The 25,350-nt window shown below is 33.8% G+C and overlaps 3 protein-coding genes and 1 pseudogene across 3 annotated transcripts; 2 read left to right on the forward strand and 2 right to left on the reverse strand.

Annotated features, from left to right (window-relative positions):
• Positions 1–2,726: 2,726 nt before the first annotated feature.
• LOC120137586 (trihelix transcription factor ASR3-like) lies at positions 2,727–3,837 on the reverse strand. The gene is made up of 2 exons (XM_039153306.1): positions 3,130–3,837; positions 2,727–3,025 (listed from the first exon to the last, which is right to left on the reverse strand). Exons 1-2 carry the CDS (start codon positions 3,830–3,832, stop codon positions 2,727–2,729), a joined length of 1,002 nt encoding a protein of 333 aa, XP_039009237.1. The 5' UTR covers positions 3,833–3,837.
• A 764-nt stretch (positions 3,838–4,601) lies between these two features.
• Positions 4,602–11,898, forward strand: LOC120137587 (annotated as a pseudogene).
• A 5,494-nt stretch (positions 11,899–17,392) lies between these two features.
• On the forward strand, positions 17,393–18,332 carry LOC120137483 (LOB domain-containing protein 4-like). Its single transcript, XM_039153217.1, has 2 exons — positions 17,393–17,740; positions 17,831–18,332. The coding sequence occupies exons 1-2, from the start codon at positions 17,561–17,563 to the stop codon at positions 18,170–18,172; spliced, it is 522 nt and encodes a 173-aa protein (XP_039009148.1). The 5' UTR covers positions 17,393–17,560; the 3' UTR covers positions 18,173–18,332.
• Positions 18,333–18,561: 229 nt separating this feature from the next.
• On the reverse strand, positions 18,562–24,647 carry LOC120137485 (cyclin-T1-4-like). The gene is made up of 8 exons (XM_039153218.1): positions 24,534–24,647; positions 22,922–23,235; positions 21,831–21,912; positions 21,139–21,273; positions 20,363–20,538; positions 20,127–20,278; positions 19,780–19,877; positions 18,562–19,741 (listed from the first exon to the last, which is right to left on the reverse strand). Exons 2-8 carry the CDS (start codon positions 23,146–23,148, stop codon positions 18,857–18,859), a joined length of 1,755 nt encoding a protein of 584 aa, XP_039009149.1. The 5' UTR covers positions 23,149–23,235; positions 24,534–24,647; the 3' UTR covers positions 18,562–18,856.
• Between the last annotated feature and the right edge of the window lie 703 nt (positions 24,648–25,350).

Here is a 25,350-nt window from a genome sequence, read left to right on the forward strand (position 1 = left end):
TTTTTCGATAACTTAAACCTAAACAAAAGAATGAAAAAAAAAACTTTAATATTAGAACAAACAATACATAAGACGATTTATCGAGGAGACACGTGTCAGAAAATTAACGTAGGAGGCAGGGATAGGGGCACAAGGGAAGGGAAGGGGATTTCTATTAAAAAAAAGTAGGGAAAAAGCTGAAAATAGCAATTATATATATACAGAAACTCTAACATAATAATAAAACTATAAAGCCGCGTATAAAAACCCTTTTGTCAGAAAATTACAAACTAAAGGGCTACCATATTAGCCAATAATGACCTCACTATTCCCTCCTTCGGCGAATTTTCCCAAAAATAATCCTGACCAATTTTATTTACCTGTCAGTCAGACACATTTTCATTTTTATTTATTAATTTAACACTTTTTGCTTGAAGACTCAACCCAGGTATCGAGTCTTATGTTACGTGTTAAAATACGCAGCACATGCACCGCCTTTTGTTAAATATGTAAAAAATTAAGTATTAATTTCATAAATATTTTTAAAATAATATCAAATATGTAATTAATTTTTATAATGATGATATTTGTGTAAAAATGACAATTTTTTTTTATGTGCATAAAAAACCTTTCTATATTAAAATCTTTAAATATTCTTTTGTAAATTATTTTATAACTCGATAAATTTTAATTTTTACATGAAATTACACAATACATATAATTTAGTGTAGGAAAACTTTGAGTATAAGTAATTTAAAATATGAATAATTTTGTAAAAGTTTTATAACTAGTATTTCTTTTACAAAATGATAATGATAATAAGAAATATTTTATAATTAAAAAAATTATAAATTTAATATATTTTTAAAAAATTTATTGACTTTTAAAATTAACTGTTTAAAAATATAAAAAATATTAAAATAAACTTTTAATTACAATTGAAGGATCAAATAAATTATTATTCATTAATTATTATTTTTTAACAATAATTAATAATATTTATTCATTTTTAATTACAATTGAGGAAGCAGAGTAGCTTGAAAATAAAAGCTTGTATATAGGAAATATAAATTACTATCACAGACCTCTGCTAAAAGGTAAGTGAGCAGTAACGTATGAGGTGTGTGCAACCTGTTGAACTTAGCAAATTTTAGTGGAATTTGATTTAAACAACTTATTCTGTAACATTTGATTTCTCATCTTTATCACTGCATCTTAATCATTTTGTGTATTTCGATATAATAGTTATAAAACTTTTATAAAATTATTCATATTTTAAATTACTTACACTAAAGTTTTCCTATATTAAATTATACATATTGTGTAATTTCATGCAAAAATTAAAAATTTTCGAGTTATAAAATAATTTACAAAAGAATATTTAAATATTTTAATGTAAAAAGTTTTTTTACACAAAAAAATAAATAAATAAAATTGACTTTTTACACAAATATCACCATAATATAAAATAATTACATATTTAGCACATTTTAAAAGTATTTACGAAAATAACACACAAATTTTTACACGTCTAACAAAACGCGGTGTATGGGCCGCGACTGTGACGCCAGATCAGCGTAAGACGCGGTATAAGTGTCTTCATACAAAATATGTTAGATCGATAAATAAAGATGAAATGATATCTGACAGATAAATAAAGTTGATAAGGGTGATTTTTCGGGAAAATCACCCCTCCTTCTCTCGTTCTCAGTTCTTGGTGGAAAAATAAAGAGAAAAGGAGAAAGAAAGCAGAAACTTTTGTCACAGGCCACAGGGAAAGATACAATACAAGAAGAACCTATAGCTTCAATAACAGTGCCCCACCCCCAAGAATGGCATTTCTGTAAATTTCATGGAACCAGACATCCCTCAGACCACACAAGGTTGTTCAGAGATGCATTGACTGGTCGCCTTTTGACCAGTACCAGAGAAGTACTGGTGACTGCAATGCTCAGTTTGCTGCAACAACAATTTTTCCACCTCATAAATGATAAGATGAGCTGCTTGCTCCCAACCATTCCCACTTCTCTTACCGTGCCATGTGTGCTTCACTCTCCGAAAGTTTAAATACCGTTCCTAAAACTCTTTTCTAATTTGGTTCCAAAAAAAAATTTATTTTTTAGAATAAGATTATCGAAATCTTATATTTTAATTGTTTTATTTTTAAAAATAATCTTATATTGTATTAATTAAATGTCCCTGAAAATAAGTATCAATGTATCATATATTCGTTGAATGATTTTAATGATAAGAAAATATATATTTTTTAAAAGATTCGAATTCAAATAGATATATTTTATTAGACATGTGTACTATTAATAAATTAGTAAAATTCTAAAAAAATATTATCTTATTATATATATATATAACATGCATGTCCCAAACTTAAATAAAAAAAATTGCAGAGTATGTATGATAAATGCAGATGGCAAGAACTTATGGACTGACCTTACCTCTTTAATCCATGTGATCGAATCAATTCAAAGAATTGGGTAATAAATGCATCATTTTCTCAACCTTTAGATATTGTTGAACCCTAAATCCACAACAAATGGCTTATATTTCACTATTTATAGCCATTACAAGTTGCAACCAATCCCCTAGTTTGTGTTTAAACACAAAATATGGGTTTAAACACTGGAAAACGAAGATACAGACAATTAGAATTATGAATGGAGCATGAAACAAAGATGACAAATGAGATTACCAATTACTATATACAAACGACCGATATGATTAATTAAATCTCATTTTGGAGCTGATGATTGGTTCTTGTGGGAAGCTAAAGCAAGGATGGAATTAGCAAGCTTGTTAATGGCATCGACCAGGCCATCGATGCCTTGTTTACTGATCTCTGTCTTGGATTCTTCGATCTTTAGTCTTCTTTCATGGAAGCTTAGGAGATCTCTGTGTCGTCTCTCCTCTCTTTCTTCACTAGCCCGAATGGCTTCCGCTAAAATTGAAGCGCTTTTGGAGATTGCGGCGGCGGTGGCGGTGCCACCACTGGTGCCTTCACTATTACCTTTTCTTCTCTTTGCCGGTGAGTCTGAAAACTCACTCGTATCAGAATCTGAGCTATACCATCACACAGGAACGTTGGTTTTCATGTATACGGTATGAAAAATAGGTCTAAAAAAATTCAATATATGCGATCAAGGGCAAGGGTAAGAGAAAGAGAGTACCTACCTATGGTGGGGAGTGACTGAGCATATGAAATTGGAGGAGACTGTAACGGTGGTGAAGGAGCCGGAGATGCTGTCGACGGTGGAGCTGCTGGAGGTAATGGAGTGGTAGCCGCTATAGGAACTTGAACTTCATGTTGCATAATAGCCATCGGTCTATCCATAACATAGGGTAAGTTGGGAATATTAGGATCTGACCCACCATTGCCGCCGTCTCCACTAGCCGCCACCGTTTGAGCTCCTTTCTTCTCCACAACCTCCTCTAAACGCTCATATATCTGGCGCAACATGTTACTAGGCAAGTTGTTTCCTTTCCTTTCGTTCTTCTCCATGTCCCAATACGATCCTCCTTTACCATCAGCTGCCATTCTCCTCTGGTACTCCCTCACTTTCTTGTAGTCCCTCATGAGATTATCCCACTTGTCGTTGCACTGGTTTTGGCTCCTCAAACACCCTTTTCTCCAGCAATAATCTTCCACCCATTTCCATCTCAGCTCCGTCGGCTTGCCCCTCCCTTCTCCGCCGTCGTTGCTTCTCTTCATCCTTCTCTTGTAATCCATCTCCTTCGCCTCGATCAACACCATCGTTTCGTGGACGGTCCAGTTCCCTTTCCTGTATTCCCTCGTGACGACGTCGTTTCCGCCTTGATCCGCCATCGTCATCATCATCATCAAGTGCATGTAAATGGCAACAAAACTATCCTAAAACAACATACAAAGCAAAGATGGGAAGCAAAGGGAAGCAAAGGGGTTTAACAGTGTAGTCTGCCTGGCGACCTGATTTGATGTTTGTGATCAAATATCACAAAGATTTTCTATTTGAGGCAAAGGAATTAAAGCTAAAGATGATCGACTCCATAAACATCACTCTCAACACAAAAATGGAAGATTAGAAAGATTATAAAAAAAGATCATGAGAGTTATGTGTTTGCATAACACTTTCACCATCTGTGCATGGTGTTCTTTTGCTGCACTTTAAAACTTGATCATGTTCCTTAAAATCATAAAGAAAGAATCTCGAGAGTTTAAAGTTGAAATCTAAACCTACTTGGTCTCTCTCCCCAGAAAGTGAGAAAAAAGCTTAGCAAAATATGAGATTAACAAAAAGAAAGAAGAAAGGGATTTTTTTATAACAAAATGCCAACCAAATTCATTCAACCTGTCATATAAACAAAGAAATTTTCAAAAATCAAGAGATTTTGTTTTTCTTAAATATTTGCATCCTTTTTTTAGAATAGATTATGTATAGACCTCAACATTATAGTTAAGGACTAATTATATTTAGAATCTATCAAGTTAAACTCTTAAAGAAATTATATCAATTTTTTTGATTTTTTATTTATAAATTTTGAATATAATATGTTTTTACGAAAATTTAAATTTGTTTATAATTTGATTCAGTAATTTTCATATATTTGTAATTCGTATAAATCTAGAGACCATGACGGGTGGGTTGGGGAGGGTTTTTGATCAAATCTGACACTCTAACACTAAAATTTGATCTAATTTTAAAAATATTTACATAATTCTAAAAAAATAATACAATGATGTCATGGTTTATTTAATTTAATATCATGAAATTAATATAAATTTTAATTTAATATCATAATTATAGTATCTAATATCATAATTTAATATCATGAAAACAGTGTTTCATGCAGAATAAATGAGTTCGCATGTGATATGATATTATGTTAGTTAAAAATATTTATTTTATCAAATTAATTATTTTTTATTCATAAAAGGAGCTTTAAAGGATTGAAACACGAGCACAGAAACTGAAAATATTAACCCCTTGAACACTAGGTCAAACTGTAAACGAAGACATTTTTTTTAGCCTAACCTAGTTTCACCCTCGCTTTCATTTAAGCTTCACGTATAGTTTCTGAGTGATTGCAATTGATCATTGAAACAATTTAAGATCCACGTTTTCTTTTGCTTTTAATTTTTCACATGATTCAGTCAACTTTTACAAGAAATGCAACATTAATGAAGCTCTTAATCTAAGATGGGCTGTTCGTTTTGAATCTAAGGAGTCACCTAAAGAGCTCCAGTTTTGGATATCCAAAAATGGTCCGAATTGCATGAACATTTAGCTCAATGCTTTGGAGACACAGGTTCCATGGCAGAAGGATGTGAAGCACTGTCCTCGAATGCAGGTGGGGATGAGAAAAATGCATGAACAATTTTTTCGAGTTTCTCGAGAGATTTTCGAATCAGATGTCAAGTAGTTTATTTTGACTCATTAAGAACTTGAACCGAGTTCAATCTCAAATCGAATTCGAGTATTGATTGAACTTTAACCAAGTCAAACTCAAATATTTTATGACCTAACTCGTTTCAGTCCTAATTATAACATATGCCTTTTATGATTTATTATGAGTTATGTTGGCATATATTTATTATAGGCAGAACAAATATTCTGTTCAATCTTTAATGAAGCCACTAGTACACCTTAATCCGGATTAGGGTAACCTGCCTCCACCTAAATCGGAGAAAGTTGATGTGAAGGGTCTGGTTTGGACATTATAGGAGGAAGAGGACAGCTTTGTCATCTAGTTGGGGGGAAAAGTAAAACACAGATGTGAAATTCGTCTCTTAGGGCAAGACACTAAGAAGCCCTCAGTGCCACGTCATGAACCGTTTTTCTTGCCTTTAATCTATCTAGCACTAGCAGGACCCAAATTGTTTGGCAGTGGTCTCACCATTGACTAGGGTTTTGACCATATAGAGGACCAGCCATGGGCCCGTAGGGTCTTTCAAGCCCCCTTGACTAGTCTCTTTCTCTAGCCTCAACTTTTTCCATTTTAGCTGTCAAAACAAAGTTATGCAAAATAAACTTGTCTCAATTTGTTGTTGTTGTTAAGGTAATGATATGATTTTTTTTTTAAATTTTAATCTACAATATACTTAGGATCATATGAAAAAACAATTATTATATTTAATTAATATAGATTTAATGTAATAGTGTTTTTGTCACTTCATGCTTTCTAAATAATATTTAAATAAAACAATTAAAAGCCAATACTTAAAATTAAACACATGATCTATATGTTTAAAATATATACCTTTTAACACTTCACCTATACTCATCTATTAAATGTATTTCTACATGATTTCGTTTATTTTTAAAGTATATTTTAAGAAGGTTAATATATCTTGACTTTAAGGTATCTGAACTTGATTTCTGGCTCAATTTGGTAGCTAAATGTTGATCCAATTATGTATATAGACATACTTTTTTTTTGTTCAAATTGATGCGTGGACTTGGTTCCTTGGTCTAGATTGATATGCGAACTTGGTTTATTTGTTCAATTGGGAGTACCAATTTGAACTAAAAAATAGATTGAAGTACCAAATTTGAATCAAGAAACGGAGTTTGAGTACCTAATTGGAATAAATTAAATTAAATACTAAATTAAACCTTAAAGTCAATTTCATGTAATCAGAAAAAAGGTCCAGAGGTCCAGGGGATTAACGAACAAGGGACAGGTCCAGAGCTACCGACAAAGTGCCCTTTTTGCCTTGGCAATTGCCGATATTGTGCTAATAAACATGTGAGTATATAAATATATGCTTTTGATGTCTCATATATCTGATGGTTAATGCATTAAGGATCTCTTGTCTTTAAAGAAAAATTATGAGCATTTTAATAGCCTCTACTGGATGAACAACTCAATTTACAGAGCTTTCAACCAAGAGTGTGCGAACCTTTAAAATTATCGTTATCTCACATGCATTCAAACATCAATTGGTTGACCTCACTGGGTTTTCGAAAGTCTAGCTTAGGAATTAAGGCCTGACTATATGGCTTCTCCATTGCTCACCCATGGCTCTTGTGCTCTTATGCTGTTGTTCTTTTTTCCTTTTTTTTGTGTTGATTGCAAAGAAATCCTGAAATAGAATGAGTAATGTTATAATATGCTATGAAAATTTTGGATAATCTTGAATATAGCTCCAATTCTTAAATGTGATCCATTTAAGTAAATCGTTTGTCTATTTCTTGTTTATATAGTCATGGTGTTTCAATGGTAATGTGTGGGTTTGGCTTAATGGAATCCGACATTGTTCCTATATTTCAGCCTAGTGTTTGAATGGAATGCTAGAAATAAATTTAAATGTTAATTAGGTATTGGATATTGACATAGGTGGTGTCATGATATTGGTCGGGAGCAGGCTGCCAACAGACCGCTTCTGAAAACAGTTTTTCAGGTACTCCGTGTTCTCGTAATCCTTTTTGCCTGTGTTTATCTGCTCTGTTAATTGTGTTTAAGATTCTTGTTTCCAATTTTAATCAATGTTATGATGCGATTATTCAGCCCCCGGAAAACAAAGGTCTGGGATTAATGTTTTCCATTTTCTTCTAAACGACATCATCTGGCTTTGTGCTGAAACATTTAAGATAATCACTTTTTCCCCTCCTTTTTTGTGACTGTTTTTGTAGACCCCCTCAAATATTTGGAGCCTATACTAAGGGACGATATTCAAAAGGTAACGTCGTGTATTATGTATTTCCACTCTCCCTCTCTCTAGCATTTTAATTGGTCGAGTTTATTGCAGATATGGAATGTAGTTAGTAAACCTGCTGCCCGTAAGGATACACCCCTCGGTGAATTCTTTAGTGTAAGAAGATATTAATATCCTTTTTACATTTCTAGAAACATTGTTTCACCTTTCAACTTTGACATGAAGGTGGAGGTCGCTGCTTTATCAAGCTATGAAGAAAGAGAGGAGCAATTCGAAGAACAAGCACCTCTTACTCTCTAGTTTATCAAGTTTCATCCTACTTCAAATTTTTGCTTTAACTAACTTTTAGAGACAGTCGTTAAGTCTTGTCATGTTACTTCGTTTAACCAAATAATTTTGTTTCGGATCCCATGATCCATTTTGAAGGATTCGTTAAGAAGGCTTGAACTAGCAAACTTAAGTTGTATTAAGAAAAAAGAAAGAAAGCGGTTTTAGGGTCTTACTGCCTTATCTGATATCTTCTGCAGGTTGCTGAATTAAGGCAGCTCTTTTCCAATTCTATTTCTCCGGGAGGACTAGCTGGTGATAGACAGGGTGTTGTCCCTGCATCTGGATTCTCTCTCAGTGCACAACAGATATGGAAAGTTATAAAAGAGAACAAGGACCTGGACCTTCCTGCTCACAAGGTTTCTCCTCATTCATATCTTCCTATCCAGATAGGATTTCTTCGTTCCTCGTTTAAGTAAATGTTTATTGTTCATTAGGTAATGGTTGCCGCAGTTCGTTGTGAAGAGATCACCAATGAAAAGTTCTGCTGCTTATCCTCTGATGCGGTAGCTATCTTCCTCTTAGATATTACTTTGCCTGATTGAATACTTTTTAGTAATGGCATTAGTATATATTGAGTAGGATTGGTTAGCATGGGAAGAAGCTGTTCAATTTGGGTCAGAATCTGGTTTTGGGAGAAAGCTGAGCTCTATCCTAGAAACTTACTTTTCAGAGTAAGCTTATCTCTATGGTCGGTATGTTGAGTGACATAATTTCTGTTCGATGCACCTCTATTCCGATTTAAATTGTATGCAAAAGGATAGTCTTCCAATTTGGAAAAAAAGACCTACAGTAAGGTTTTAATCTATGGATTATGATACCAGCCTTTGTAAGTTGAAAGGTTTCTTCACTCCTCAAACTTCCGTGGGCACTTCCTAGTTCTTTATTGTTCTAATGATTAGATAATTCTATGATTCATATTGGAAAACTGTTATTTTCCCAGCAAACCATAATCATTCTTGTACACATGCAATTTTTTTTTTCTATAGATATGACTCGGAGGCAATCTACTTCGATGAGGGTGTAAGAAATGCAAAGCCAAACAACTGGAGTCAGAAGCTTTAGAGGTAAGTTCCATTTGCTTCTACCACTTTGATGCTTATTTTGTTTCAAAAGCTAGATTGTTTTCCCAGTTAACATTCCAGCTTTTAAATTTAATTCTAAGAAGTTTGTAGTATTCACCAAGATTTTTTTTTAATTGCCTGCTTGAATTTATTTCCATACATGCAACTGCAGGATTTCTTGATTCCGTTTGTCACGAGTTTACAGTATTATTGGTGATGGGTTGTCTTGTAATCTCCAATTACTATAATCGGTGTTCTTTTGAAACACGGTGGTCTAATTTTAATCAATATCTATCATTGTCATTTGTAACTTCTCTTTGGTTCTATTAATCCTGCTAGCGGTTTTGTTTAGATCTATGATATTTTGTGAGGTCTATTATATTTTAATTTCTACAAGGAATTTTTGGCCCTCCTTGATTGTAAATTAGATAGCCTGGCAACTAATCTACTGATATATGCATTAACGACAAAATGTAAGTCCATGTCAGTGGATTGTTTGCATGCACGAGTCTAACAATGCTGGTACGATTTTGTAATGCTTTATTGTATGTTCCATAACGATTAAGCTTGTTGAAAATCATTATATTGCAAAAAAAAAATTCTTCCTCTGTTTGAAGCATTATCTTGAATTGAGCAGTTTGTGCATCCTGCTTATCACAACTTGCTGGGTCATTTACGCTCCAGGACTGGAAGATTTGAAGTCTGGACTGGAACAAATGCTGAAGGAAGGAGAAGGGTTTGCAGCTTCTGCTCATGCATGTACCAGGTCTTGTATGCTTGAGTTTGACCAAGGATGTGCAGCTACTGTAATAAACTCTCGTCGCTTTAATGAACTCATCCAGGCTTTAGTGTCCAAGCAAGAAGCAACACTAAACTATCATAATAATATGATTTTATAAAGTAGTTTAACTTGTTTATCTGCTTTAATGGTCTATTTTTCTTCTCTTACAGATACTGCTATCAGACGGGCTAATTGGGATGCTTCTAAAGTTACGGAAAAACTGCGACGTGATATTGATGCCCACAAATCACCTGTTTGCAATGCGAAATTGTCTGAATCGGTTGCTAGATATGAGGTAGTTTTATTTTTTTAATTCAACCTTGTTTTTGTAAAATTAAACTTTTCACTATTGTTTCATCAATCAGCAAGGTGCTGACGTCTAAGTTTTACTCAGGAAAAACTTAGACAATCATTATCTGAATCAGTGGAGTCTCTATTTGGTGCTGCTGGAAGAGACACCTAGGCTTCAATAAGAAAGCTACTTACACGTGAGACTGAGAATGCCGTGTCAAAGTTTTCAACTGCCGTTTCTAGTTTTGAGTTAGACCAACCTTCAATGGAGAGCATGCTGCAAGGGCTGAGGGATTATGCGAGAAATTTGGTTGTGAAGAAAGCAAACGAACAAGCTGGAAAAGTTCCGATCATCATGAAGGATAGGTAGGGAATATTAAATTTCAAATTCTGTATTATTGCTGTTTGATTTTATTATTAGTCTGTTTTGTTTAATGCTTGGTGTAATGTATCAGGTTCTCAACTGTATTCAGTCATGACAGCTATTTAATGCCAAGAGTTTGGACTGGAATAGAAGACATTAAGGTGTTGTTTACTTTAGAATGATTAAGCGTTGAATGATTTAAATGTTGAATGATTCAAATGTTGAATAATTCAGAGACTCTGTATGAATTAACTCTGAATGTGACATGTTGTTTGATAATGACTATGAATCATTCAGAAAGTACTTCTGTGCTGAATCATTTAGAGGTGTGAAACAAATGCGCTGAATGCTGAACGGTTCAGCATTCAGCGCTGAATGATTCCATTAAGAGGCAAACAAACATCCCCTAAGACAATTACTAAGAATGCTCGTACTGCGGTAATGTTTTTGAATTATTTCATTTGTGGAACTGTAATATACACTAATTTCATGCTGCATAAATCTGAGAGGCTTTCAACTATTGTTCTGTTTGCAGTCTCTGAGGCTGTTAGCTGTTATGGATGTAACAACTGTCGTTTTGGATGTCAAATAAATTCTTTTTTCTCAATTAATAAATAAGGAAATATGTAGTATAGAGAAATGAGGGTCGAATCCTCAGAGATTTAGAAAATCACAATTTTATATTTGAATGGTTCTAACCAGACGAAAATAGTAAAAAGGAGTTTGTAATATTAAGGGTCTGTTTCAATTCTCCCATTGAAATTGAGTCATCGCTTCAGCTATCGGCTTATGAGAAATTTAGCTAAGCATGACAAAAGTCATACTTAACATATTAAAAACAAAAATTTGAAAATAAAAGAAAATTGAAGACTTGAAAAAGTAAAAAGAGAAAGTTTTAATAAAACTAGAGAGAAAAAAATATTATAACTTGAGTGATGAATTTAGGCTCACTTCAAGTGGATATTTATAATCTCTCAAAGCCTATGGCTAAACAAAGAAAATAAAATAAAATAATCCTAAAGATAATTGTTTAATTTAAATTCAAACTTAAAACTAGTCTCCTAATGCAACTCTGCTCGTCCATCTTCCAGAAGGCGTACGGAGGAAGCCTTCTAGAAATCGTCGCTGACTGGACCTTTTAGAAACTGCCACGTCAGACCACGTCGTGCCCAGAGTTGTGCTCATGTCTCCAGCCATGACCAAATAATAAAAAAATTACAGAATGCATCCGTTTTGTCACTAATTCTTGAAAGTAAGGACCTACACGAAAATAGGTATAACAAAACCAAATCAGCATCAATAAATCTACAAAATCGAAGAAATAACGAGTAAATATTAACGATTTTAAACACTCATCCGGTTGGAGGAGAAACCAGATGAAATCGAAAACATACTATTTTCTTCCATGGAAGGAACAGACTTCTCCGTACCCTCTTGCCCCTAGCACATGGGAGAAGGTACTGTGGGTTGTTTAATTTTGAAATCTTTAGATATTTGAGTCAAATTAAAATTTAATTGAGAAATCTTACGGAATAAAGATTCTTGCTAATCAAATATTGATTTTATAATTAGAGAATAAGTATTAACATTTAGAATCATGAGGAAAAATATTTTAAAGAGTTGCAATTATTTTACCGTCTCTATAATTTTAGGGTTTATGCTATAGAGATAGTTTTATACGGTATTAAAAAAGTGTTTTGAAATTAATCGAATTTTAGAGATCAAATCACATTAAATTCTCATACTTACACGTGTTTTATTTTATATTGATTTTACTTTGGTTATTTAGAGTCACACATGTATCAAAGCAGAGAAGGGCAAGAAAGATTGAAGAGGCCCCCATGTTTTAGTCCTTAAAACAAAATCTTATAAGAGATACTGATAAGACAATCACCCCAAATAAAGTATAATACTTTGATGGAATTTGTGGTCCTTGACCATTTCGTAGGAACCATTAATTTCTTCATTTTCTTTTAAAAATCCCCACTCCCAACAGAATATTTAAGCTGCCAGAAAATAAATCTATTTGACAAAGAAATTTCTTGAGAAGAAAACAAAAAAGACAAAACAGTATACTTTGCTTCACTTCCTTGCATGCTTTGATTTGTTTTGATACGTGCAAAGAGAAAGACAAAACAATAAATGATTAAATATAGCCCCTCTTGTCCCCCCCACAGCAGGGAAAATAAAACCCACTAATTCGATTATTTTATACCATTAAAATTCAAAATACGAAACAAAATACGAGACAAAATGATCATGTACAAACAAAACCCTAAACACACTTGCACCGCAAGGCAAAGCATGCGAAGGAATCTTATGGCATCAAGATCATTATGAAATCATAATGTCGGCTCAAAGCATTAGAAATTAAGGCCCCTTAACCGCTTTTAATTAGTTGGTTTAATTAAATGGACATTGGGCCTACAAAGATTTTGCTTAAGCATCAAGCCACCTCTCCATGATGTTAACTCCCAATAAAAATTATTCCCTCGCTTCAATTAAATAAACAGAAGTTTCAAACTTTATTAGTTATTAGGGTAAAGTACACAAATAATCCTCAGATTATAAATGTTTCTTTGTTGAGTCATCCAACTATTAAAAGTTATAAAATTATTACTCGGCTATTTATATGTTTTGAACTTGTCCTTTTCCATTAAAAATCTGTGACCTCCTAAGCTGAACGTTAACATATTGTCTGGAAAATGATAAAATCCGATCTTAGAACCGTTTGGGTTGTATTTTGTGGATCGGCTCTCTGCTTACGTTATATCATCGAGCTATTGCTTGAAACATTATGATGTCGAGTCAGTTCCTGAAAGCAACAGCGGTGCCAATAGACATCCTTAAAATATGATTTTTATCATATCCAATTAGCAGGTTAACGTCTAGCTCAGACGGTCGTCAAGTTTTTAATGAAAAATGACGAATTTTAAACATATGAATAGTTGAATGATTATTTTTAAAATTTTAATAGCCGAGAGCCTCAATAAAATGATATCCTATAATCAAGGGATTATTTTGTATTTTTTAATAGTCGATGGACTCAATAAAACAACGACCTATAACCTGGCGACCATTTGTGTACTTTACCCTAATACCTAGTGCACGAGCCTATGAGTTGTTGGTAATATATAAAAACCTTCGAAGGTCAATGTCACTTTCGTGGTTTTAATTGTCAAGTCAAGCAGGTGTTCATTGTTCGGTTAAAATTAAATTAACTGATTAAATTGAAATTTCAGTCGATTAATCGATCAATTAATTTTGGGTTCGGTCGGTTAGCAATTAATGCTTTTTTTTCAAATTTCAGTTTCGGTTAATTCAATTCAAAATTGATTAATTAACTGAAATTATTATATATATATATATATATATATATATATATATTATTTAGCTTCAGGGGTGTTTAAACTCGGTTTTTACCGAATTAACCGAACAAATTAAATGAATAAACAAAAATATTAAATATTAAATATATAATGTATTTATTTATATTATTTATAAATTTCGGTTAATTAGGTTAACCAATCAATTAACCAAACTTAGTTCGGTTTGGTTAATTTTTTTAGAAAAAATTCGGTTCGATTAATGGTTAATGGAGAAAAAAATTCGGCTAATGAAATTTGGGTAATTCGGTTCGGTCGATTAACCGAATTACCCGTTTGAACACCCTAACGTCAAGGTTGAGGCTGGATCTTACCATTGTAATCACAAGATCTTTGCTGAAACTGTGTTACCATTATAATAATACCCATATTTTGTTTCTTGCTCCTCTTAAACCTAAAAAAAATTGTTCAATTTTTCAACTGATTTGTTAGTTTGAGGTGAGTCCATTATTCAATATTTTATGAATACGGAGCCTATTTATTAATATCATTTTACATACGTGCAAGTTATCTGGAGGACCAATACAGTGTTCTATACTTCACACGAATTGGCTTAGAGATTTCACATAAACTAGAATTTGTATGCATCCACGTGATGCATTCATGCAAGTTATCTGGAGGACCAATACAGTGTTCTATACGTCTATTTGACAATATAAATGAGTAAACTATCTCATCGGTCACTAATCTTTAGTTCGTGTATCAATTTGGTCATTAAACTTTAAAATATTTCAATTTCAGGATTGAACTTTCAACATTGATTTTTTTGTCATTGGAGTATTAAATCGTTAATGTTGTGATGATGTGACCGTTTCTTTTTTTTCCCAGAGAAAATCGTCAACTACTTCGGCTGACATTAGTGACAAAACCAGTATCAAAATATTCGTATTTCACTTATCTTTTTCTTCTTATTGAGTTGATTTTCTAAGAAACCCACTCAAAAGATATGAAAACTTATCTAAAAGTTTGACATTCGAAAGTTTTATCTAAAGCTTTGATATCCTTTAATTTTAAGATATGTTATTCGTCTTCTTGAAAGAATGTTTCTAACTGTTCAAATTAATTTTGAATAAACATCTCAAAATCTCAAATTCAAAAATATCTCAAAATCCCAAATTGATGGCTTTTGTGCATGATTTCACGAGTTTTAAGAGATTTTAGGATAAAAAATTAATTTAATAAAATAATAGAGGACGATGAGACAAGTCCATTGGTGTCTATGGTAATAGTAAAAAACATAGGAGAAAGTCAATTTTCTGACGACGACCGAACATGAGTGGGAAAAAACCTATAATTTTCATAAAAAATATGATGGGAGGGAATATATATATATATATATATATATTTGCTTTCACGTTAGCACACGTTAACCCCAAACTGCCACATCATTCGGGTGTCAACAATTTAACAGTCAAATGATAAATAACAAATTAATGTGAACGTTTAGTGCTAAAATTGAAGCATTTTAAGATTTAGAAACCAAATTGAGGTATATATATATATATTGAGTGATTAGTGGAATAGTTTACTCTATATAAATATCCACTATTTTTGGGGCGAACACCCTTTGCTTTGAATCTATTATTACTTCATTTTCCTCATTTCTATGATTTTTTTGAATATATTAATATAACTCTTTGAAAATATTATATAAATTAAATAAGTTGATACCCATTTTGATTTGAAATATCAATTTCCATTTGTTTGACTAAATATAGTTGATTGAGGGGAGGATCGTAGCAGGGCTATAGAGATAGCAAATCATTCGATTTTGATTTGGTCAAAATTTGATTAATATTTGAGCCAAATAATTTCGATTTGAGTTCTTGAAAAGCCGATATAGACTACTTGATATCGGACTAAAAAGCTCCTGAGCAATTTAAAAAGTAATACTATATTAATTTTTTAAATTAAAGTATTAACAATATTAACATTTATATGTTTTTAAAATACAGTATAAGACTTTCGTGTATTTAAGGTTTAGATTCGAACTCAGTTCAAAATGCGAGTTTAAGCTTAAACCGAGCTTGAGTTTAAGTTTTAATAGATTTAAGTATCAGAATGTTGTTTAATTTCAAAATTAAAGATAACTCACCTTAAGTTAATGTCTGAACAAATGATAGTTTGTTAAGCCAAATATGAAACATACCCTAAGAATATTGTTTATTTAAAGAGGTTTGTTTGTTGTAGGGTAGTGGAGCCCTAAACGAGTGAAGTTTAAAGGACATTGATTGACCCAATGGTAGTTGACCAAAACCTAATAATCGATTATTGGATCCATATTGAGCACCTCATTATGAATTTTGCCTTGTCATTGGCCCCATCTGCCTTTCCTCAATGAATTTTTTTTAAATTTTTTTTTTAATTTGTTTCCATGTTATTTCTTCCATTATTATTGATAATTCCACTTCACTACCTTTCTCTTTTGCAAATGAAAGGCGGGATTGAATCATTTTGGCATGCACCCAAAATTGAACATTTTTGGCAATGGATGCTCTTCTACCCTTAATGTATCATAAACATTCTACTTATTTCCTTTTCTTCTATACCAATTTTAGATTCGATAAATATATTTATTTAAACTACATCCGATATATTTAAATGATCGTAAATTTTAAATATCAAACTTTAAATCTAAACCTTAAATAAGATGAATAATATTAATATAATCCAATAACGAATTCAAAAATATTCTTTATGATAAAAACACATATATTAACAACAGGAATTTTATTCATAAGTGGACTCGATAAAATTTTAAAGTGAAATAAATAACTAGTAAAAGAATCAGATTTCAAAGTATGCAACTACATACATACATCACTACTAGAATTTTATAGATACATTTTTCATTGTCGGTACATAAAATAATAGCCCTATAAGTACGAGATAGGCAAAACCCAGTGAAGCATGAGACAGGTAAATAAGGTTTATTAAATAATTAGAAAATTCAAGCATGGAAAATAAATTAATATGCTCTCTGTGCATCTAAATTTCAAAAAGTTGAAACTTTTTATATTTGCATTGGATTTCGATCCATATATTTGTTGGTCAAACTCTATTATATATGATGATGATGATTAATGTTGAAAATGTAATTCAAATTAGCATGTTATCCTCCAGTAGCTACGCATGCACATACACTATTTATTTCCATTGGCCAACGTCATTTTCGAACTACTTGAAAGTTGGAGCAACATGTTGAATAAAAGTATATATCTATCATAAATTGTTATACTTTCAATAAAAAAATTAAATTTAAAATTTAAAGATTATATTATTGAATGGAACAATTAAAAACTTCACATATGATTGTAAAATAAATTTATAATAAACTTTTATTTTTTTAGAAAAAAAATAGAATAAAATGTAAAATAATGATTGGAAATATGAAGCTAAAATGCGTCATATCAATGGTGATGTCTTGTGTGTAAACCAAAATCTAAAGGGGTGTCTTGAAAGGGTCCACTCCTTGCATCCTTTTGGTTATTTAATAACACCTGAAACCCCCACATTCACTCTCACTATCTTTCTCTTTTTCCTCATCTTCTTCTTCAGTTGTTAGTTCTTTCATGTTCTTTGATCCTTCAGCCTTCTGCAAAGTATATATCATCTCCCAGCTAGGAAAACATTTAGAACTCCAGGAACTATAGTAGGGTACAAGTTTCTGAAGTATCATAACTTGTAGGAGAGAGAGACAGAGAAGAGTAGTGGGCAGCGATGAAGGAGAGTGGAGGGAGGAAGCAGGGAGCAGCAGCGCCATGTGCAGCATGCAAGCTTCTAAGGAGGAGGTGTGCCCATGACTGTGTCTTTGCTCCTTATTTCCCTGCTGATGAGCCCCACAAGTTTGCTAATGTCCACAAGGTTTTCGGGGCTAGCAATGTCAACAAGATGCTCCAGGTTTTTTGCTTACTTTCTTCTAACTCCTTGTATTTACTTATTTTACTTATTGGGGCGAGTTTAAGTGGGATCATTTTCTTCTGCTTGCAGGAACTGCCGGTGCACCAGCGGCGCGACGCCGTCAGCAGCATGGTTTACGAGGCCAGCGCTAGGATACGCGACCCCGTATACGGCTGCGTCGGAGCTATATCTTCCCTACAGCAGGAAATAGACACCCTTCAAACCCAATTGGCCTTGGCACAGGCAGAGGTGGTGCACCTCCGAGTGAGGCAGCAGAACGCATCCTTTTCACATCATGGCTTCGGCTCTACAAGCCCAACTAATAGCGGGTCACCCTCGTCCAAGCACGTCGGCTCACAAGCCAAGCCAATTTTCGACATGGATGTGATAGTGGACCAGGCTAGCTTGGGTGAGCCCATGTGGTCGTGCTAGCTTACTTATTATCATATAGGCTACATTTTTGTCACCCTATGCTTAATTTCCCTCCAGCTATAATACCTAAATCCTTTTTATACAACAACTAGAATAGAGAAAATGGGAGGTTGCGGCAAGAGCGGTGGCGCAGCAGCGGTTAGAGTGGCGGCGTCAAGGTTTGAAAAGGGTCTTGCATTAACTATATACTGTGTGTATGTATATATATATATATATTTAACTTTATGTGTAGCGAGTACATTATGTAATGAGCTGATGAAAACTTGGTACATCATACCTGAATAGTTATCGATATATACCAGATAGACTTACTATATTAATGTCAAACACGAATACTATAAAAATCCGAGAAGGGACTCACATCAGAACATTAATAGCGCCAAGAACAATAATTAGCTGCCTCTTTACTTTCTCATTAAGCCCCCTGCCATTATGTCGACTGAAATATTGTCGTTCCTAACGTTCTGTTACAGCCAAAATATTATGTGCCAATGTAGGCAACCAAAATCAAACTAATTCTAAGTACATTTCTGCAATGTCTCTCAGTTTCCGAAGGATCATTCTGACCATTTATGGTTGCAAAGTTCAAAAATATCAATATTGATGGTCAGAAATCAGTATCTAACGAAATTATCTTACGGATCATGCACGGTCGTTTCAGAAAAAGTACCGTCTTTTACCGCCTCACGAATGATTCTCGTGTGCATGCCTTCTATATTCTTTATCTGCATAACCACCCCGACCTGTCTTTTGCCCATCTTCTATGGTGTCTTGACTGTAACTCGACATGTACTCATGACGCTTCTTCCCTTCAATCTGTCTGTCGGGTGGGCTTCCTGCGTTTCTCTTTCGGTTGTTCATCATCGGAGAAGCATCATCCAACATTTCGCCTTCTTCAGCACCCTCTGTTTCAAATCTCTTCGATGATTGTCCCTTTGTACTGAAGTTGTTTCCTTCTCCCATTTCCCGCTGGTCCTTAACTTGGTCTTGATTCTCACTCCTAGACCAGCTTTGTCGATGCTCTCTCTTGATTTTCTCATCTTCCACGGCTAATTCGACCCCATCCTCCAGCTCTCTCTCAATAAGATCATCTTCGTCCATGACATCTTTTTTCTTCATTGTTTCCCCACGAGACTTCCTCCTTTTCTCAAGTGCGGCCTTCACCTTATCTTTGTCGATTTTAATAGCTTCTTTGGGAGACTGGACAACTGGCCCTTCTCTAGTGTCCAAGTTTCGTCCAGCCACACTGCTAGCCTTACGTGATGGTCCATCATCTCTCCACTCACCTGCTTCAGCATTTTCATTTCTTCCACCGGTTCTTTCCTGATCTTCTCCCCCAGTTCGCTCCATTCCGGACCTAGATTTATTTGAAACCTCCCTTGTGTTCTCCTTTGGGGGCAATTGTTCATGATGTTGATTCTCCTTGGTTTCTGCATCCATCTTGTGATCAGTAATAACACTGCCCACCTCTCCACTCCCATCATCATTCCTTTGATTTTGTGCAGTTTTTGATGGCACCACATGATTATCCGCAGAAGAGTGGTCGGCTCCAGACCATGATGAAACTTGTTTTTCCTCACTTCCAGAAGGATGTTTGCTGGGGCTCGATGAGATGTACCACCACCAGCACTTCCTTCTACTTCACTTCCTTGAGAAGGGGGTACTCTGTTTTGCTCATAAAGTTCCAGCATTTGATTACTAACTTCTGCAAGATAACCAATGACTAAGTAGAATATCCAACCAAGGCACATGAAAAAGACGCAAAAAGACAAGCAACCACAGCAGCATCAATGGTATTTCACAAAACATGGCAATGAGCAGACTGTCTACCAAATCATACAGCGGATCAATTTTAAGAGAAGCAACTTCAAGCAACGCCAGCTCCATGGGGCCATTTAATAACAGATCAATTTATTGGCAAGATCTTTGTTAGAGTTATGGAGAGGACACAAACCTTCTAATTGGCGTGGGGTGACATCAAACTCTTGCCACCAGACCTTCTCACCATCTGACGGTAGCTTCACTTTGAGGAACTTGGCAGCAAGGAAAATGGCACCTGCTGCAATGTGATGGGGCTTAAATTGCAGGCAGAGCGACGTCCTCAGCCTGCATGCCGCTTTGCAGTGTGTCAAAAGTGAGTACTAGGAAGAGAGCATTTTAAACACTTGAAGAAACACCAGTTAAACGTACCCATCGTTAACAAAATTCCATGCAACTTGAGCAAGGGCATTCTGTGCAACCTTGAATTTCTTTATAGCCTCCACAAGAGGTTTATATGGGTGATGAACATTGAAGTCAAAACCCAAAGTTGCAAGGACAACCCTCTCCCCAAGTAAAATTAGCTCCTTTTGTTGCTCGTACACTTCCTGAAACATATACCAAAGTTAATGAGCCACCCTTATAGCTACAATTGTGCAACAGAAGTTGGGAGATGTTTTGCCAAGGACATAGCTGTTAGAGAAAGAAAAAAAGAAGAATCAGAATGAGCCACCCTTATAGGTACAATCGTGCAACAGAAGTTGGGACATGTTTTGCTAAGAACACAGCTTTTAGAGGGAAAAAAAACCTGAGTAAGAGTTTTGAGTTCAAGAGGAACAGAAAGTAAATTCTGACAAAAGGAAAGAGGAGATCAAAATGCTGGAAAGTTATCTCTGCCAGTTATTTACACACATTGGCAATATCACAACAGATTGGACAAATTTTGTTGTGCATGGGAAGTTCAACTAGTTGGGTTTTACAAAAAGAAATATAATTACAGGGGTCAGTCTTATACGTTCAAGGGATAACAAAATGGAGGAAAAGACAACCAAATAGCAGAAGAGTAAATGGAATAGCAAGTGAGAGCAAATCAGAAAACAATTGCACAAGTCAAGGAGCAACAAACAACATGGATGACAATTGGCAACTTGAGCATTAGAAAGAGGCACACAAAAAACTGATGAAAGCACCATAAATTTATAGAACACCTTATGTTTGATCCTCTGGGTTGCAGAAGGATCATTTTTGTGTATTATCTCATAAGAAACAAGAATCACATCCTTCAATGGACGAGGTGTCTCTTCAACCTTCCCGGCAAGGAACATGCACACAGTAGCAACGGTCTGTGAAGCATGGAAATGATGTTAAGCATGTGATATAAAATTGTTAAGATTCAATGCTATCTTTCTTAACAAAAATCTATATCAGAAATACAATGATAGGTTAAGTTGACTAAAGGAAGTATGTTTACAATTACAAGCTCCTATTATAACACTTTTCACATTTTTCACTCCTGAATAAAAGTTCACAATGAAATAGATTCAAAAGACAAAGCCAGCTTAGATTTCAGAATTTAAATTAGCATATCAAAGATGGTACAAATGAAGTAAAAAACACTTAGAAATGCAACATTGATGATTTTAATTCTTAAATCCTTGGATTTGTTAAGTGCCTATACAGTAGTGATTTGGAAATCCCTAGTTTATTTGATAAATCCAAGTTTGTAAACTTTTCATCTATATATTGTATTGAATCTTAATTATTTATCTCTATGTATACATTTCATTATTATCATTTACACAGCAAATGAAATCCAAATCCAAAATTTGAAATCAAGTTCCCAAACGGTACACAATGGAGTTTTAACAAGATTCACCAGACAATGAGAATGATAACTCACCCTTCTATCATTCTTAGCATGCGATTGTCGAATGAAGAACCGATGACAAAAGATTATCGCTGTGGCTATTGTTACCTGAGGCCTGTATCAGATAAGAAATTTAGTCAAATTCATTCCATCTGAGAAAAAAAAATATGATGAATACACATAATGTCGAAGTGCAGAACTGTGATCAGACAACAGAATGCCAAAACAATTCCTTTCACCCACAAGGGTTCGAGCAACTGTTGATACACCGGGCAGTCACATCTCACATAAGAAAAGCAATTACCAACTGACACCCACTGTTTGTTGATGTAAAGCACTTTTACAATAATATAATGCGAAAATATGCAAAGAATGATAAACAATAAATGTTCACATATAATGTGCTGACACATAAATATGCAGTATCTTCTGCTAGTGATAGAGCATAAGTATCAAAGAAGGCAAGAAAAAAAAACAGAATGACAGACTGTAAAACAAGCAGATATGCAAGAGTGCCAATGTGCAAACAAAGATAATCTCCTGCACCAGTATATTTGAAAAACTATCTATTAAGATATTTGCACTATGGCAGGCAACAGAGATCAAGGATCGGCTCACAGAAAGGGCATTAACAAAACCAGGAAATGCTGCCTAAAAGGATTGGTGATAGCAGTTATGATTACTATTGACGAGAAATGAAGATTCTTTGACATTTCAAAAGCATAATGCTAATATTTAGATCAATCTTTCTGTTACAAAATTATGATTAGGTAGATTCAAATTGTATATTCCATGTAGATAGCAGCACAAAACAGTTAGATCTGCAATACATGATATCTCAACATTTTAACATTGTGATTTAACCATGTTATATAGAAAAATTTTACAACTTTATACCTATAAGAACGTAAGCATACTTTACAGAAATTGATCACAAGTGAAACAGGCCCGCATGCACCCACAACAGAACACACAAAATTACATTAACTCCCATTTCCATTTTAAATGACACTTCACTAAAAACAGCAACTAATGAAACTCACTATTCAAGTTTAATAGCACAAATCAGGCATTTGCTGCATCCAAAAAGAAAAGTATTGTATCTCAATAAACCATGAACTTACACTTTCAGCCTCATGCCCAAATCTTGCAAAAATGTACAGTATGACTTGCGTAAGTATGTCTCTTTCTTTAAGTCAATACCATCCATTCTAGATGGGGAATTCTCTTCTATTTCCTTTCTTGAAAAATACCAACGACCTACTTCCTCTTGCTTTTCTGGAGAATTTCTGGAAGGCCCACTATCAGATGTTGAGTGGTGTGAGGAATCTGCAGGTAACATTCCTGCCATTTATATATATATATCTCCGATGTACACTAATCCGGCAGGCAAAAGACAACTTCTTATAGGACCAACACTTTATTTCTTCATAACCACCAGTTAGTATTGCTCTGATCAGTGACAGAAAAACGATGTGAGTACATGCAGAACTGAAAATTCCCTATGTATGATACACAAATGAAAAAATCCAGCAATTGCTTCATTCCAATTTATCAGCCAATCACATGAGACGGTAAACCACAGAACTTGTCAACAAAGTAGCGAGAACATCATACAAAATAAGAAAAATGACAGCTTCTGGGACCAAGAAAATAAAAAGCCTAGGGCGTTCAGCATTGCCTAATTACATTCTCCACCTCTTCTTGAGGTCTTTAACGGTTTCAATTTCAACCTCGTTATTCAACCAAAAACATTCAATCACAAAGAAATTAAGATGAACCCTTTCTTTTCCATAATTTGAAAAATCTAATAGTAAGAGTTCCTGCAACAGGGGATGGGAGTTGTTAGGGAACAGATCCTAGATTCATGTCTTGGTGCACTGTCTTGTAAACTAAATCTCTAATAAAAGTTGTAGATAAGGTTAAGGCCAAGATTTGATATCAAAACATACTGGAAAGCTTTTTTGGTGATTCCATCTTAATTCTAATGGCATCCCAAATTCTCAATCACGTTACCAGATGAGGATTTGCAACAGTTTGATAGTACAATGAAGTACAAAAGAAACCTAATATTAAGTTCTACCAACAATGAAGAACACAGGAAACATCTCGTTATCATTAAACAAAACTATAGAGAAAGTGAAAATATTTTAACATTTAATAAAGATAATCTTATATTATGCCTACATGTATATCAATCGGTTCAGAAAATCATAAGCACGTATTTTGGAAGATATGTTGCATAAAGTAGCATGTTGAATTCCTTTAAAATAGGTTAAAAATTTCACACAGAGACAAAAAAAATCATAAGATTTACAAAATAGAGAGAAAATCGACCAAACCACGTAAAGATTGGATTTTTAATCGCAAAATAAAGGGAAAACCTATAACTGATCTATAATTTTACTAAAAACATGATATTTATCATTTAACATTCGCAGTAAAGCTTACAAAGGGAAAGAGAGACGGAAAAGAAAACAGTCTCCCAAAAACGTAGGTCACAAAGAACCCACTCGAAAGAGAACCAAATTCAAGGATATCGATTTTAGAATTCCTAAATTTGGATATCGAATGCTCGGAGCGTAAAATCGTCGAAAATTATATCCGAAACCCTTTTCACTCCCGAATAAATTCAAAATCTATCTACTTTTTTTTCTAGTTTCTCTAATTAAGATAATGAGAAGAAAAAGAATCAGCGAAGAATTAAAATCTGAATAATTGGAGAAAGAAACTGACCTGACGGAGGCTGAGGCCGAAGCAGGTTATTGGCTGCTCGCCTTACAGCTCGCTTCTTCGTTCTTGGTCTTCCTTTTCTTTATATTGTGTTTTTCTGCGTGTGAAAAGGGGCAAAATACGACGCCAATGTACACTAAAAATTTGAGGTTTGTATTTATATTGAAACGGCGTACTGAATTTACATAATTATCCTCTTCTCCTTTGGAATATAAAGACGCCCGTCCAATTGTTGATCTGTTTGAATTTACCCATCATTAATTTTTTAAATACAATTATAATAGGCATTGTAGTCCGTACCATATTTGCTCGTTTATGTCATAAAATGGTACCAAATAATTTTACTCTCGACAGTTTTAGCTAATATTGGCTTATATTAATACATGCAGACTTGCATGAATCTATATGATACTTCAATATTTAAATTATTTTTTCATTTGTATCATATTTTTATTTTTATAATTATATTTTTAAAAATATTTTATATAATTAAGGCAAATATATAATATTAATAAATTCCAGTAGCATACCAAAACATTAATATGGGTGATGAAATATTACGAGAAAACCATCTATCAAATTTATTTGATTCATCATATAAATACTAAATTTTATTCAATTGATATTAAATTTAACTCGATTGATATTATTAAATCCATATAAATACTAAATTTAACTCAATTGATATTATCAAATTCATTGAGTGACCTCATTTCTTAGAAGGAATGTTGTTCCTTTTTGAAGTCGTGAGTTCGAACACTTGTATTTACAAGATATATATACATTAATAATGATTAATAAATATGACGAATAAATATCA

This window comes from Hibiscus syriacus, unplaced genomic scaffold, assembly GCF_006381635.1.
Source record: "Hibiscus syriacus cultivar Baekdansim isolate YM2019G1 unplaced genomic scaffold, ASM638163v2 tig00110674_pilon, whole genome shotgun sequence".
Taxonomy (NCBI): domain Eukaryota; kingdom Viridiplantae; phylum Streptophyta; class Magnoliopsida; order Malvales; family Malvaceae; genus Hibiscus; species Hibiscus syriacus.